Here is a 16,236-nt window from a genome sequence, read left to right as displayed (position 1 = left end):
GAAAAATAAAAGGATGTTCAAAAAACGATGCAAACATAAAGTAGACATATGGGGGATGTTAACTAGTCACTATTTTGTGTGGTATTACTATCTGTTTTACAAGCAGATACGCTTAAATTTAGAAAAATGCAAATTTTTGCAATTTTTTTCTAAATTGTGGTGTTTTTCAGAAATAAATACCAAAATTATCGACAACATTTTTTCACTAAAATAAAGTACAACATGTCACGAGAAAACAATCTCAGAATCGCTCGGATAGGTAAAAGCATTCCAACGTTATTACCACATAAAGTAACACATGTCAGATTTGAAAAATTTGGCTGGGTCCTGAAGGCCAAAACAGGCTGGGTCTTGAAGGGGTTAAGAAAGGCTAATTTGCATAAATATAAAAATGCTCATAACTTGGCCAAAAATGCTCGTTTTTGAAAAAAAAAAAACGTTACTGTTATCTACATTGCAGCGCCGATCTGCTGCAATACGAGATAGGGGTTTGAAAATCTGGTGACAGAGCCTCTTTAACCCCTTAGTGTCTAAGCCTGTTTTGGCCTTCAGGACCAGCCCCATTTTTGCAAATCTGACATGTGTCACTTTATGTGGTAATAACTCCAAAATGCTTTTACCCATCCAAGCGATTCTGGGATTGTTTTCTCGTGACATGTTGAACTTTATGATACTGAAAAAAGTTCGTCGTTAAATTCAATATTTATTTGTAAGAAACGCCAAGATTTAGAGAAAATTAGCAAAAATTAGCATTTTTCTAAATTTTAATGTATTTACTTGTAAAACAGATAGTAATACCACACAAAATACCCTACTAGTTTATATTTCCCATATGTCTACTTTATGTTTGCATCGTTTTTTGAACATTCTTTTATTTTTCTGGGACGTTACAAGGCTTAGAACTTTAGCAGCAATTTCTCATATTTTTAAGAAAATTTCAAAAGGCTATTTTTTCAGGGACCAGTTCAGTTCTGAAATGGCTTTGAGGGCCTTATATATTAGAAAATCCCCAGAAGTCACCCCATTTTGAAAACTGCACCCATCAAAGTATTCAAAACAGCATTCACAAAGTGTTTTAGCCCTTTAGGCGTTTCACAGGAATTAAAGCAAAGTAGAGGTGAAATTTACAAATTTCATTTTTTTCTTCAAAAATTCATTTCTAATACATTTTTTATGTACCGCAGAAGGTTTTACCCAAGAAATGCAACTCAATATTTATTGCCCAGATTCTGCAGTTTTTAGAAATATCCCACATGTGGCGCTGGTGTGATAATGGACTGAAATACCGGCCTCAGAAGCAAAGGAGCACCCAGTGGATTTTGGGCCTCCTTTTTTTAGAATATATTTTAGGTACCATGTCAGGTTTGAGGAGGTCTTGTGCTGCCAAAACAGTGGAAACCCCGCAAAAGTGACCCCATTTTGGAAACTATACCCCTCAATGAATTTATCTATGGGTATAGTTAGCATTTTGAACCCACAGTTTTTTTGCTAAATTTATTTGAATTAGTATGTGAAGGTGAAAATCTACTTTTTTTGTGAAAAAACGTAGAAATTTTAAATTTTTACAAGGAATAAAGTAGAAAAAACACCCGAACAATATGTAAAGCAATTTCTTCCGATTATAGCAATACCCCATATGTGGTAATAAACTGCTGTTTGGACCCACAGCAGGCCTCAGAAGATAAGGAGCACCATTTGGATTTTGGATTTCTGATTTTGCTGGAATAGTTTTCAGTGCCGTGTCGCGTTTGCAATGCACTGGAGGGATGAAAACCGTGGAAACCCCCCCCAATAGTGACCCCATTTTGGAAGCTACACCCCTCAGGGCATTTTTCTAGGGGTAAAGTTAGCATTTTGACCCCACAGTTGTTTTGCTGAATTCATTGGAATTAGTCTGTAAAGGTAAAAATCTACTTTTTTTCTGAAAAAAGGTAGCCATTTTTGATTTTTACAAGGAATAAAGGAGAAAAAGCACCCCAACATTTGTAAAAAATTTTCTCCTGATTACGTAAATACCCCATATGTGGTAATAAACTGCTGTTTGGACCCACACCGGGGCTTAGAAGGGAAGGAGCGCTATTTGGCTTTTGGAGCTCAAATTTAGCTGAAATGGTTTTCGGGTGCCATGTCGAATTTGCAAAGCCCCTGAGAGACCGAAACAGTGGAAACCCCCCAAAAGTAACCCCATTTGGGAAACTACAACACTTAAGGAATCTATCTAGGGGTATAGTGAGCATTTAGGCCCCACACGTCTTTTGCAGAATTTATTAGAATTAGGGCGTGAAAATTAATATCAACATTATTTCCACTAAAATGTTGATTTTTTTCAATTTCACAAAGGATAAAGGAGGAAAAAGCACCCCAACATTTGTAAAGCAATTTCTCCCAAGTACGGCAATACCCCACATGTGGTCATAAAAGTTTTTTCATTCGAAAGTAATTAACCCTTTACGAACTGATTCATGTTTTGCTTTTTCGTTTTTCCTCCCCGCTTTCTGAGAGCCACTACTTTTTTATTTTTCTGTCAATAGAGTGGTGTGAGGGCATATTTTTTGCGGCACGAGCTGTAGTTTTCATTGGTACCATTTTGGGGTACATGAGATTTTGTTGATCACTTTTTATTCAATTTTTCGGCAAGCCAGGTGACCAAAAACCATCAATTCTGACAATGATTTTATTTATTTTTTATAGCGTTCACCCTGGGCTATAAATGACTATTAGGCGGGATTCACACGACCGGGTCGGGTCCGAGCCCGAGTGCCGGCCGGTAAAATCGGCCATTCTGCCCGGCCGGTTTGCATAAAGTTATGCATCCGTGCCGGGCCGGGCAGATCCGGACAGTGACATCAGCGGCAGCTCCTGAAGGGGAATCCCCATGTGTTCGGGGATTCCGCTTCAGGAGTTTCCCCTGATGTCACTGCCCAGATATGGACAGAGACATCAAGCGCTCTGTCCAGGAGCGGAATCCCCGAACACACGGGGATTCCGCTCCTTCAAGGAGCTAAAGTGCGGCTAGCACATAGCAGAGCGGGGAGATACCTCCCTGCTCTGCTATAGTGGCGTCGCTGCAGTAGTAGCAGCCGCAGCAGCTGCTGCTACTAGCGGCGCCATCTAAGGTGTCGCCGAGCCAGGGTGCTTTTAACAAGCAGGGGAAGGGAGCCAGCGCAGCGCTCCCTCCACCTGCTGTACACCCCGGCCCTGCAACACAGTGTGCAGCGATGCCATTCGTCAGAATGGCATCAACTCCTCCTCCTCACATGCACTCTGCGCTGTGAGGAGGAGGAGATAGAGCGCAAGCGCCGGGAAACCCGGCCATCACTCGGAACACATTCCGGTGATGGCCGTGTAATACCCGGCCCCATAGACTTCTATGGGAGCCGGGCGGCCGGGTGCCCGGGCAAAGATAGAGCATGTCCTATTTTTTGACGGCCGGATTTTCCGGCCGTCAAAAAATCGGTCGTGTGAATAGCCCCATTAGGGGTCTATCATTCCTAATGCAGCCGGGTGCCGGCCGATTTATGAACGGCCGGCACCCGGACGGGAAACCCTGCCGTGTGAATGAGGCCTTATACTTTATTCTGCGGGTCGGTACGATTACGGCGATACCATTTGTATATAAGTTTTTTTATGTTTTGCAGCGTTTGCGCAATAAAATCACTTATTTAGAAAAGAATTTATTTTCTGTGTCACCATATTCTGAGAGCCGTAACTTTTTTACTTTTCAGTCAAAAAAGCTGTGTAAGGGCTTGTTTTTTGCGGGACGGGTTGTAGTTTTTATCGGTATTATTTTCGGGTACATGCGACTTTTTGATCACTTTTTATTGTATATTTTGGGAGGGGTGGTGACCAAAAAATAGTGATTCTGGCATTGTTTTTCGTTTATTTTTTTTGCAGTGTTTACCGTGCGGGAAAAATAATATTATAGTTTTATAGTTGGGGTCGTTACGAACGCGGTGATACCAAATATGTGTACTTTTTTTTTACGTATTCATTTTTTTTCCTATAATAAGACTTATAATAGGAAAAAAAGCAGTTCTTGTTTATGTCACTTATAACTTTTATTTTTACACTTTTTTTAAAACATTTTTATTCTTTTTTTTACTTTTTTCACTTGTCCCACTAGGGGACACTTAGACTTGCAGCTCTGATCGCTGCTGGAATACATTACACTACACACGTAGTGTAATGCATTTCAACTGTCATTGTGACGTGACAGTCACACTGACAGGAAGCCTACGACGACCACCCTCGGGGTGGTCCTCATAGGCTTCTGTACATGGCAACCCGGAAGCCATTGTCTGGCGTCCGGTTGCCGTGATTTCCGTGATTGCCGTGATTCCCGTGATTTCACATGGGGGCTGCCGATCGGCGCTAAACACCTTAATTGTGGCGTTCAAAATCGAGCGCCGCAATTAAGGGGTTAACTGCCGATATCAGCGGCGACAGGCCACTGATCGGCAACGGGGAGAGCAGGGCTGACACCCTACACAGTTAACCGCCGCTGCGGTGTAGCGCCGCGCGGCGGTTAACTGTCAAAGCACTGACGTAACTGTACGTCAAGGTGCGCGAACTTACTGCTCACCTTGACGTACAGTTACGTCATGGTGCGTTAAGGGGTTAACCTCAAGCCAATTAATTGAAGTGACGATTGTAAACGTTTATACCATTTCTGTCTGTCTGCAAAGTAGTCACCAATGGCATTGTACGCCTGCTCCAGCAGAGAATCATCCGAGTCCCCAGAACCAGTCCTCAGCAGCTGCAACACCCGGAACCAGTCTCCCAGCTTTATACGCAGACTGATAGCAAGATCTCTGTAACAGTGATTACAGGCAGGAGTTAGCCGGACACATGGACGCTGCAGATGTACTAGCTATTTACTTATATACATCTACTGTATACCAAGCCCCCATACAGAATAACAGCGGTCCTTAACTATTTGTCTTCGGACAACCCCGTATATTCTATGGTTTTTTTTGTTTTAAACTGTAAAAGTCCACAAATATGATCCCCAAATACTGTATTTCTATGTTCCCCAAAGACCTAAATAAATCCCAGATTTTTATTAACTACACAATTTTATAGCTGTTTTCTTTACAGCTGTACATGATTGGACCCCTTGCCCATCATCTCACTGGCACACCGTTTGGTGGGATTGGTGGTCATAAGGGTATGTGCACACGACAACGCCAATTACGTCTGAAATTACGGAGCTGTTTTCAGGAGACAACAGCTCCTGAATTTCAGACGTTTTTACAAGTGCACGCGTTTTTCGCGGCATCCATTACGGATGTAATTGGAGCTGTTTTCCATTGGAGTCAATGAAAAAACGGCTCCAATTACATCCCAAGAAGTGTCCTGCACTTCTTTTGACGAGGCTGTGATTTTACGCACCGTCTTTTGACAGCGACACGTAAAATGACAGCTCGTCTGCACAGAACATCGTAAGACCTACTGCAAGCAATGGGCAGATGTTTGCCGACGTATTGGAGCCGTCTTTTCAGGCGTAATTCGAGGCGTAAAACACCTTTATTACGTCTGAAAAGAGGTCATGTGCACATTATACCCTTACACCTTAAAAGGGTTTTCCCATCAGAGACATTTATGACATATCCACAGGATACGTTATTAATGTCAGATAGATGTGGGTAGCTCACATAGTAGTGAATAGTAGTTACAGAAGCAGCGTAGGATACGAGCTACGCTGTTTCCGTAACTACCATTCAGTTCTATGGGATTTATGGAAACAGCGTAGCACAGTTTTCTTTTTCATGGTCGGAAATCAGCCGGAACACAAAGCGGTGGAACAGGGTTTAGGGGCCCCGTTCTAGAGATAGGTGCGGGTCCCAGAGGTGGGACCCGCAACTATCTGACATTTATGACGTATACTGTGGATATGTCATAAATGTCTCTGATGGGAAAACCCCTTTAAGGTGTAACGACCACCAAGCCCCCCAAACTGTGTGCCAGTGAGATGATGGGGAAGGGGTCCAATCATGTACAGCTGTAAAGAAAACCGCTATAAAGCCACCTGCTACATTCTCTTTCCAATCTACACCCCAATTGACTGACCACTGACCTCCTTGCTGATCATGCCTAGTAACACAAGTGGCACCCAATGGAAGATTGGCAAATGAAACTTGATGCACAGGACATGAAAATGAACCATATGATGTAAATATATAATCAGTGTTCAATTTTCTAAAACACACCCTAATATACGCTGCAGGGAGGCCGAACAGCACAGAGTGTATATTATAAGATGTGATGGATAAAAGACCCCGGCTATATAATAATACACAAACTTCAGTTAACCTCTTACCTCCTGTCCATATCTAAATACATCCTCTCTGCTTCTTCAAACCTGCCAAAATACGCTGAGACCTCGGCTTGTTTCATGGGCTCACTCTGCAGATTGCCCAGCCGTTTCACAAATTCTATGCCCTGGTAATCCTTACAACGGACGAACGCTTGCTCCGCAGTCGGAAGGTCTAGCTTCTGGAGGGCGGCTTCAGCAAGTAGTCGCCTATGGAGGGAAAAAAATGGCAATAACTTATTTTAGGGAATATTATGAGTACATATGATAATCCGCTACCCACTTCAACACTCACAAATGAACTAGACTTTTGATCAATTTTGATAGATACAGGGGCATAATGTATATTCACGGGTCTCTACTGGCGAGACTCTCCTGGAGTAGTATGGTTGCTTCGGCAACGCAATTAAAGTCACACTTTAAAGGGAATGTATCACCCATATTTTTTTTTCATTATTAAAACTACATAGTGAAATATAATTTTTTTTCTGATATATTTTTATTTTTGAATTGTAGATTTTTTCATTCTATTTTCTGTACTTGAGTATTGGGGCAGCCATCTTGCCTGGGTTGCTGTTTACAGCATTTAGAGATATGCTTTACAGCAGCCACATGGACCATAGAAACCTCTGAACAGGAGGGGACCTATTGACTTTTATATGAGTTTTCTAGACATGTTCTGTGACCTGTGCAGAGATCATTGAGCAGGGAGGGGGAGGAGGGGAGCTGTGTCCATCACCTATTGTCAATAGTGGATCCTGTGTTATCTATATATAGGTGTTACCTGTCAGTGTAATCCTGCCTGTGAGGCTGGATTCACACGAACGTTGCGTTTTTGCGCGCGTGAAAAACGCGCCGTTTCGGTTGCGTTGGAGTTGCGTGTGGCATCCGTTTGGGCAGCGTGATAGCGTATTTAACGCGCGTATGGCATGCGTTTTTTACGCGCGTCAAAACAACGGAGGGTGGAGTAATGGAGAGGGCAGCCTACAAAAAGACACCTTCTCCAACACCTGCTTGCTGTGAGCACATGTTCGCATCAAGATTTCACGTTACCTCACACTTTGGCCCGTGTTTGTTGTTTTTGGGTGGTTTTACAGGTTAAAAAACTACTATTGCTGCAGATGTCCGTTTAAACTGTGCGCATGTGCTCAGAAAGTGAAAAGCCACTTCCTGGTTTGTAGTTGTTTTGTCTAGTCTGCTCAACTCATTTAGACTTAACAAGTGTTGCGTGAAAAACGCTGTGCGTACGGAGGTGCTTCCGTGTGCCCTGCGTTGTTTTCACGCACCCATTGACTTCAATGGGTGCATGATGCGTTGAAAACGCTGAATCAACGGACATGTCGTGCCTTTTTGGCAACGGAGCAACGCTGTGCAAAAACCATGCACATGTCTGCACGGCCCCATAGACTAATATAGGTCCGGGCAACGCGCGTGACAATCACGCGCGTTGCACGCGCGTATTTTACGTTCGTCTGAATAAAGCCTGATGATGAGATGACTGCTGAGAACTGATCACTACAGAACAGGAAGGGATGTCTATTGTGAATAGTGGATCCTGTCTTATCTATATAGGTGCCATTGTAATCCTATATATACACCTATATATATATATATATATATATATATATATATAGGTGTCAGTGTAATCCTACCTGTGATGATAATGAGATGACTGCTAAGAAGTGATCTCTAAAGAAAAGGAAGGGTCAGTCTATTGTGAGGCTCAGTGGCCAGAGTGATAACTGCACGATTTTAAGATAATTTTTTAAAATAGATAATAACAAAGAAAATAAAAACTCACTGAAATTTAAAAAATATATATATTGAACATAAAAACGTGATTTACTTTTATTTTGTACATCTCTAGTTATATGTCAGAACGCATACTGTACTTCAATACATGGTGGAGTTTGGTTAGCCACCATTGCTTGCATATTCTCTGCATGTACTTGAAACAATAAAAAGTTCATATTTAAAAAAAAAACAAAACGTGATTTAAACAATAGGTAGGTTTTTTTTATGACACATTCCCTTTAATTCTGTCATATTGTGCAGACATGCATAGCTTAAAATATACCTTAAAGAGATTACCCAAAGATCAACATTTATCAACTATCCACAAGATAGTTAGTAAATGTCTAATCGCTGGGGGGCCCACTAGAACAGGGGTCCCGAGCCCCCATTCCTCCTCACTGCACAACTGCAGTGAGTAGGACATTGAATGGAACGGTGGTCGAGAATGTTTGGTGCCGCTCCAGCCAAAGTCTATGTGATTTATGGAGACAGCCGAGCACAACACTTGACTGTTTCCGTCAGTCCCATAGACATTGAATGGAGCGGCAGGGTGCATGATCGACCGCCGCTCCATTCAAGCTCCTCCTCACTGTAGGGGGTCCAGTGAGGAGAAACCCCCATTCTAGTGATCTGCAGTTGTCCCAGCGGTGGGGCCCAATCGATCAGACATTTATTACCCATCCTGTAGATATGTGATGAATGTTGACCTTGGGACTGCCCTTTTAAAGTCTTCCTTCCAGAATACAGATATCACATAACTAACAATGTTTCTTCTTTCTAAACCTTTAACCCCCTTTGTTTTGCCTGTTTTTATCCTGATGTCTTGTATAATCATCTCATTCTTTCTGCTATCGGAGCGGGTGGGACCTAAAAAAAAGTCTTGGAATCATGGAGAAAAACATGGAACTTCCAATATTCAAAAGGTGGTCACCCAGACATTCCTTAATTAGTTGCTAGGCAACCTGATTTATTATGGCCTATAGGAGTACGAAATACTAATTAAATTATTTGTATGTCGTCATCTCAATGGCATTGAGGTTTAATTCCCATATTTTTTCAAACCTTTTCCATTTTAAAACAAGATGCAAAATATCAGTGCACACATTTTGCAAATCAATGCATTCCGGTAAGTACAAGAATCCCAGGACTCGCTGCTGCAACATCATCCCATGTCCAAAGAAACCCACCAGAGCCTAGTAGGAAATAAAGCGTTCAGCAATACCCAGCGCAGTACTATGCCTGAGAAATGACACATCTGTAACAACAACCACCAACCATAATTCTATATAGCCCTGTTCAAAAAGGTCCTGGGCAGAAGTAGAGGGGTTAAAAAAAAAAATCATGTTTATTTTTCCCCTGTCTAATACAGGGCGAGAGTCCCGGGCTGAACTATCCGTATATTACGGTGATGGGTTTATTGGCTGTGTAACACCTGGGCAGGAGGTGTCCCTGTAACAGAAAGCAGCCTTGTTGCAGCGTTTATTTTCAATAAATACATTGCTCCATATGATGGCTGTTTCCATCCGTCCGGCTTCACGTGGCATTCCTGCTGCAGTCTAGACCTCAATGTATCTCACATTCCACACCGCTCTGCTGGAAGTCACACATACAGTACAAATCCCCTCTATTGCCATCACACTATAAATCATCTCCTTAATCTGAAAACAATCCCATAAATTATTCTTTACATAGAAGAAAAAAAAACAAAAAACTTCAAGTCAAAAGATCACCCTAAGTGGTTTATATTTCTAATCAGCTATGATATTCATTCAGAAGGGATTTTATGCCTCGGGATAGAAACAAAATATAGGTTTCAGTCACTGACAGCAAGCAGAGATCTTGAAGATCTTGAGAGAATTAAATAATAAGTTATACAAAACAGGGTCAATATTGGCTTTCATTGAAGAGACCTAGCTGGCGTATGGAGACTTATTTACAGGCAATGCTCTATGGGAAAAAGAGTATGCAAATTAGGGAACTCTCTTGTTGACTGACGTGAACTAGTTTACATATTGTTATACAATGCAAAATATCAAGTAAATGTATCATGTTAAAGCGCATGTTCCTCATGGAAAGCAAGGTGAAGGTAATCAGTATATATATATCTTAGATGTAAACTGGAATATGGTGTTTGATAGTGGACCTACACTTCAAGGTATTTGCTCTTCATTCAAGCAGAAACTACTCTGGTCTTAAAGGGATTGTCCACGTTCTATTAAATAAAGTTTCGTAGACCTCAATCACAATGTTGTAGAGATCTGCACCAGTTTTTGCATCTGGGACTACTCGAGGAGAAACAAACATCCTTGCGTGCCGCCCATGGCCTGAGAAGATGAGGGTTTGCGTAATGTTTTACAGTTCTGCCAAATGCATGTTCTCACATCACAGGACCGTGGCCCCAAAGGATCGGTTGATGTTAGAGCAGAGCTGTCAATCACACTATAGCCCCGCCCACATTTAACAGTGGGAACAACACAGGGTGTTTCCTTTAACCAAATGCATGTAAGTCCTATAACATTTTTATGAATGGCAAATAAATTGTCCCCTCTCAGCAAATCTCTTTTGTTAGTAGGTGCCCCTGACCATAAGGAGGTCTCGTTTCTGTGACCCCCAAGTATTCAATTCTCCTGCAGGAGCACCACAGGGGGAATGAGGCATTACAAAGTTCCCACTGAACTCAATGGGCTGTCCAGGTAATGCATGGACCTACTAGGTCTTCTAAAGCATCTGCTCTTTGCTATGGCTAATAGATGAGGGTCCTGAACATGGGACCCCATCTATTAAAGAGGTTTACCAGTTTTATATAAACAATGCTTAAATAACTACATAAAATAAAAAGTTCTACTACTTTATATAATATACTTTGTGTTTCAATTCCCCAGCATTATAAAGATATTCGTTTGCTGTCAACGAACAAGAAACACACTGACTGATTCGGCTTACAGCGGCATTATGCAGCTTCTATGTAAAGCAGGGGTCTCAAACTCGGCCGGGTAAGTGGGCCGCATATAGAAAAAATGGGAAGTTGACGGGCCGCATTACTTTCAAATTTGATACAATACAAAATTATTGTTAATCAATTAGTTATTTGAACTACTATAACACTATATTGCTATAATAATAGCGCTAGGTTTAAAATTTGAGATATTTCTCCACGTGCTTATTTCAACAATCCAGCTTTCCAGTTTAAGTGTCGCTAAATGCAGTCCGGCGGCTCAGTTAGCACACATGTCAAGATTGGGCAGCCCCTTTTTAGATAGTGCCGCAGTGCCCTCTGTGGATGCTGCCGCAGTGCCCTCTGTGGATGCTGCCGCAGTGCCCTCTGTGGATAATGCAACACACCCCTAGATAAGGCCACAGTGCCCTCTGTAGATAAGGCCACAGTGCCCGCTGTAGATAAGGCCACAGTGCCCGCTGTAGATAAGGCCACAGTGCCCTCTGTAGATAATGCAACACACCCCTAGATAATGCCAGTGTCCTCTTCAGATACTGTCACACACCCACTTGTAGATAACGCCACAGTGCCCTCTGTAGAGGCTGCCACAGTGCCCTCTGTAGAGGCTGCCACAGTGCCCTCTGTAGAGGCTGCCACAGTGCCCTCTGTAGAGGCTGCCACAGTGCCCTCTGTAGAGGATGCCCCAGTGCCCTCTGTAGAGGCTGCCCCAGTGCCCTCTGTAGAGGCTGCCCCAGTCCCCTCTGTAGAGGCTGCCCCAGTCCCCTCTGTAGAGGCTGCCCCAGTGCCCTCTGTAGAGGCTGCCCCAGTGCCCTCTGTAGAGGCTGCCCCAGTGCCCTCTGTAGAGGCTGCCCCAGTGCCCTCTGTAGAGGCTGCCCCAGTGATGTCAGGGGCTTGCCCAGAGCTGGAGTCCCAGGCAGAGCGCTAGTAGGCTCTTCCTGGGACTCCAGCTGTGCTCCTGACATCACCGGGACTCCTGCTCTGGGGAAGCCCCTGACATCATTGTCGATGTATGGACAGCGATGTCAGAGGCTTCCCCAGAGTCCCGGAGCAGAGCCGATAATAGCGCTCTGCCCGGGACTCCGCTCTGGGGAAGACCCTGACACACTGTCCATATATGGGCAGCGATGTCAGGGAATTCCACAGAGTCCCGGAGCAGAGCCGACACCAGCGCTCTGCTCGGGACTCCGGCTCTGGGGAAGCCCCAGACATCGCTGTTCATATGTGGACAGCGATGTCAGGGAATTCCACAGAGTCCAGGAGCAGAGCCGACACCAGCGCTCTGCTCCGCTCTGGGCAAGACCCTGACACACTGTCCATATATGGGCAGCGATGTCAGGGAATTCCACAGAGTCCCGGAGCAGAGCCAACACCAGCGCTCTGCTCGGGACTCCGGCTCTGGGGAAGCCCCAGACATCGCTGTTCATATGTGGACAGCGATGTCAGGGAATTCCACAGAGTCCAGGAGCAGAGCCGACACCAGCGCTCTGCTCCGCTCTGGGCAAGACCCTGACACACTGTCCATATATGGGCAGCGATGTCAGGGAATTCCACAGAGTCCCGGAGCAGAGCCGACACCAGCGCTCTGCTCGGGACTCCAGCTCTGGGGAAGCCCCAGACATCGCTGTTCATATGTGGACAGCGATGTCAGGGAATTCCACAGAGTCCAGGAGCAGAGCCGACACCAGCGCTCTGCTCCGCTCTGGGCAAGACCCTGACACACTGTCCATATATGGGCAGTGATGTCAGGGAATTCCACAGAGTCCCGGAGCAGAGCCGACACCAGCGCTCTGCTCGGGACTCCGGCTCTGGGGGAAGCCCCAGACATCGCTGTTCATATGTGGACAGCGATGTCAGGGAATTCCGGAGTCTCGGAGCAGAGCCGATACTAGCGGCTCTGTGTCCCGCGGGCCGCAGATGACAGCTCCAGGGGCCGCATGCGGCCCGCGGGCCGCGTGCTTGAGACCCCTGATGTAAAGTGAATACATAGAATCTGCAGCGTTAAAAAAGAAGCAATATTTTTAATAAATGCATATGACAAAAAAGTGCTTATAATCAAAATATGCATACAATAAAAAAAAAACAAAAAACATTTCACCAAAAGTTTACATGGCCTTTGACCTTTTCGCGGCCATGGGCTATTTGGACATTTTGCACCTCTGGTAGCCAGGACAATTTTCACACTTTTAAAAATAAAACCTGAATTACAATATAAAGAATCGTACTAAAGCCCAATACCTATATATTTTCTGAAAGTAGACAACTGGCTCATTGTCAAAATGCCATACAGAACTTAAAAAACACAGGTACCGTCATGCAATTTTGCGTTAAAGTGCTATTTTTCATTAAAAAAAAATGCATAAAAATTTATATTTGTAGCTAAAGTTATGACCCAAGCAGAAAATTAGATCAAAGGTCAATATGGGCAGAGTTCATGCAAACCACTTAGGCCTAAGTCTACATGCACATATCTTGATAAAATCACCAGAATTGAAGACATTTTGGAAATGTTAAAAAAATAACAACCTATAAAATGCAGGGATTATACTCTGATTATACTCGCTAAAAAGTGAGAGGACCCCAAACCCTATATATTTCCTCAATGCCGACAACCTGACGATTGCATCTGTCTTGACGTGCTGTTGGCTGCCATGTCAAACTTGGTTACAAATCGGAAAAACGTTAGAATAAATAAATGCATTATAAAATACAGTGCATTCAGAAAGTCTGCAGACCCTTTCAATATTTTCACATTTTATGTTGTGGCCTTGTGCTAAAATAAAGAAAAATTCACGTTTTCCCCCATCATTCTGCACTCAATACCCCATAATGACAAAGTGAAAACAGAGTGTTCGTAATATTTGCTAATTTATTGAAAAGGAAAAACTAAAATATTGCATTGACATAAGTATTCAGACCCTTTACTCAGAACTTAGATGAAGCCCCTTTGGCAGTGATAACGGCCTCCAGTCTTCTTGGGTTTGATGCCACAAGGTTTACACACCTGGATTTGGGGATTTTCTGCCATTCTTCTCTGCAGATCCTCTCAAGCTCTGTCAGGTTGGATGGGGACCGTCGGTGGACAGTCGTTTCCAGTTCTCTCCAGAGATGTTTGATTGGGTACAAGTCAGAGCTCTGGCTGGGCCGCTCAAGGACATTCATAGAGTTGTCCCTAAGCCACTCCTGTGTTGTCTTGGCTCTGTGCTTAGGGTCATTGTCTTGTTGGAAGGTGAACCTTCGGCCCAGTCTGAGGTCCAGAGCACTCTGGATCAGGTTTTCATTAAGAATATCTCTGTACTTTGCTTCATTCATCTTTCCCTCAACCCTGACCAGTCTCCCTGTCCCATCCGCTTATAAACATCCCCACAGCATGATGCTGCCACCACCATGATTCACTGTAGAGATGGTATTAGGCAGGTGATGAGCAGTGCCGGGTTTCCTCCAGGCATGACGCTTAGAATTAAGGCCAAATAGTTAAATCTTGGTTTCATCAGGCTACAGAATTTTGTTTCTCACTGTCTGAGAGTCCTTTAGGTGCTTTTTTGCAAACTCCCAGGACTTTCATGTGTCTTTTACTGAGGGAAGGCTTCTTTATGGCCACTTTGCCATAAAGCCCAGATTGGTGGAGTGCTGCAGTGATGGTTGACCTTCTGGAAGTTTCTCCCATCTAAACACAGGATCTTTGGAGCTCAGCCAGAGTTACCATTGGGTTCTTGGTCACATCTCTTACTAAGGCCCTTCTCCCCCGATTACTTAGTTTTTTGGGGCGGTCAGCTCTAGGGAGTCCTGGTTGTTCCAAATTTCTTCCATTTAAGAATTATGGAGGCCACTGTGCTCTTGGGAACTTTCAGTGCAGCAGACATTTTTTGCAGCCTTCTCCAGATCTGTGTCTCCACACAATCCTGTCTCTGAGCTCTACTTGCAGTTCTATCCTCCTCATGGCTTGGTTTTTGCTCTGATATGCATTGTCAGCTGTGATACCTTATATAGACAGGGGTGTGTCTTTCCAAATCATGTCCAATCAAATGAATTTACCACAGGTGGACTCCAATCAAGGTGTAGAAACATTTCAAAGATCTAGAGAAATGGGAGGCCCCCAGAGCTAAATGTCAAGAGTCAAAGCAAAGGGTCTGAATACTTATGTCCATGCAAAATTTTAGGTTTTTATTTTTAATACATTTGCAAAAATCTCTAACATTCTGTTTTCACTTTGTCATTATGGGGTATTGAATGCTGAATGATGGGGGAAACCTTGAATTTTTCTTTATTTTAGTACAAGGCCTCAACATAACAGAATGTGAAAAAAGTGAAAAGGTCTGAAGACTTTCCAAATGCACTGTATATACAAGCAGAAGTTTATACACAAAAACAATGTTAAAATAATAGATCAAGGAGTGCAAAATTCATATATACCGCATACGTTTACATCAACAAGAGCTTGTGCTCTCAAAAACACTGAATAGAAGCCAAGTAATATTTGGCCATCATCCATAAATGTGTTAAAAATATATACTGTAAATGACAAACAGCGCACAGCATATCCATGTATAAAAATTAAAATTGATTTATACAAACAACCACCTTCCCACAACTTTGAATCAAACAGTGATTATAAGAAAAATTGAAAAAATTCAACTTCAACAGCTACTGCTCATCTACTCGCATGTCTGGAAAAAAACAACAAAAAAAAGTCCCCTATAAGTGGCAGAAAGAAAGTATGCTCTATGACTGATGAGGGGAGGGGGTAATAAAATGAAGAAAAGTTAATGTTACCCCTCCCCCTTGGGTCATCTACAGCCATACAGGGACAGGAGGAGGATGACAGCTTCTCCGCCTCTCCCAGTCTGCTGCCAGCACGCCCCCCACCCCCTTCATCTCCTCCACACAGGCTGAAATGGGAGCTGCAAATATATGCAGTTCCCACTTCAACCTGGTCTAACTCAGGCTGGATTGCAGCTGGAGCAGCGACCCAGGGCATGTTTGAAAGCTAAGAATCTCTAGCTATGATCCAGCCTCAGTATAGCCGTTAGAAGAATGGGTTGAAGTGAGAGCTGAAAGAATATTCAACCTTCTCTAGCTCCACCTGGATCGTAGATAAAGCTGAGATCCCGGGTTTCTTTGAAAGCTAAGATATTAGCTGCGACCTGGCCTGAGTTTCAGCTGTTAGTAGCAAGGA

General features: G+C 43.5%; 1 protein-coding gene across 1 annotated transcript in view; it reads right to left on the bottom strand.

Moving 5' to 3' along the window:
* The window catches only part of WDR35 (WD repeat domain 35), an 83,829-nt gene that overhangs the window by 27,692 nt on the left and 39,901 nt on the right, over positions 1 to 16,236 (bottom strand). The window contains exons 21-22 of the mRNA XM_075861063.1: positions 6,320 to 6,523; positions 4,665 to 4,811 (exon numbers count right to left, since the gene is read on the bottom strand). Coding sequence (XP_075717178.1) covers positions 4,665 to 4,811; positions 6,320 to 6,523 — 351 coding nt within the window. The remainder of the gene's footprint in view (positions 1 to 4,664; positions 4,812 to 6,319; positions 6,524 to 16,236) is intronic.

The sequence above is a fragment of the Rhinoderma darwinii genome, chromosome 4 (genome assembly GCF_050947455.1).
Source record: "Rhinoderma darwinii isolate aRhiDar2 chromosome 4, aRhiDar2.hap1, whole genome shotgun sequence".
Taxonomy (NCBI): domain Eukaryota; kingdom Metazoa; phylum Chordata; class Amphibia; order Anura; family Rhinodermatidae; genus Rhinoderma; species Rhinoderma darwinii.
The sequence above is the reverse complement of the archived record's forward strand: the minus strand, read 5'-3'. Positions and strand labels throughout refer to the sequence as shown.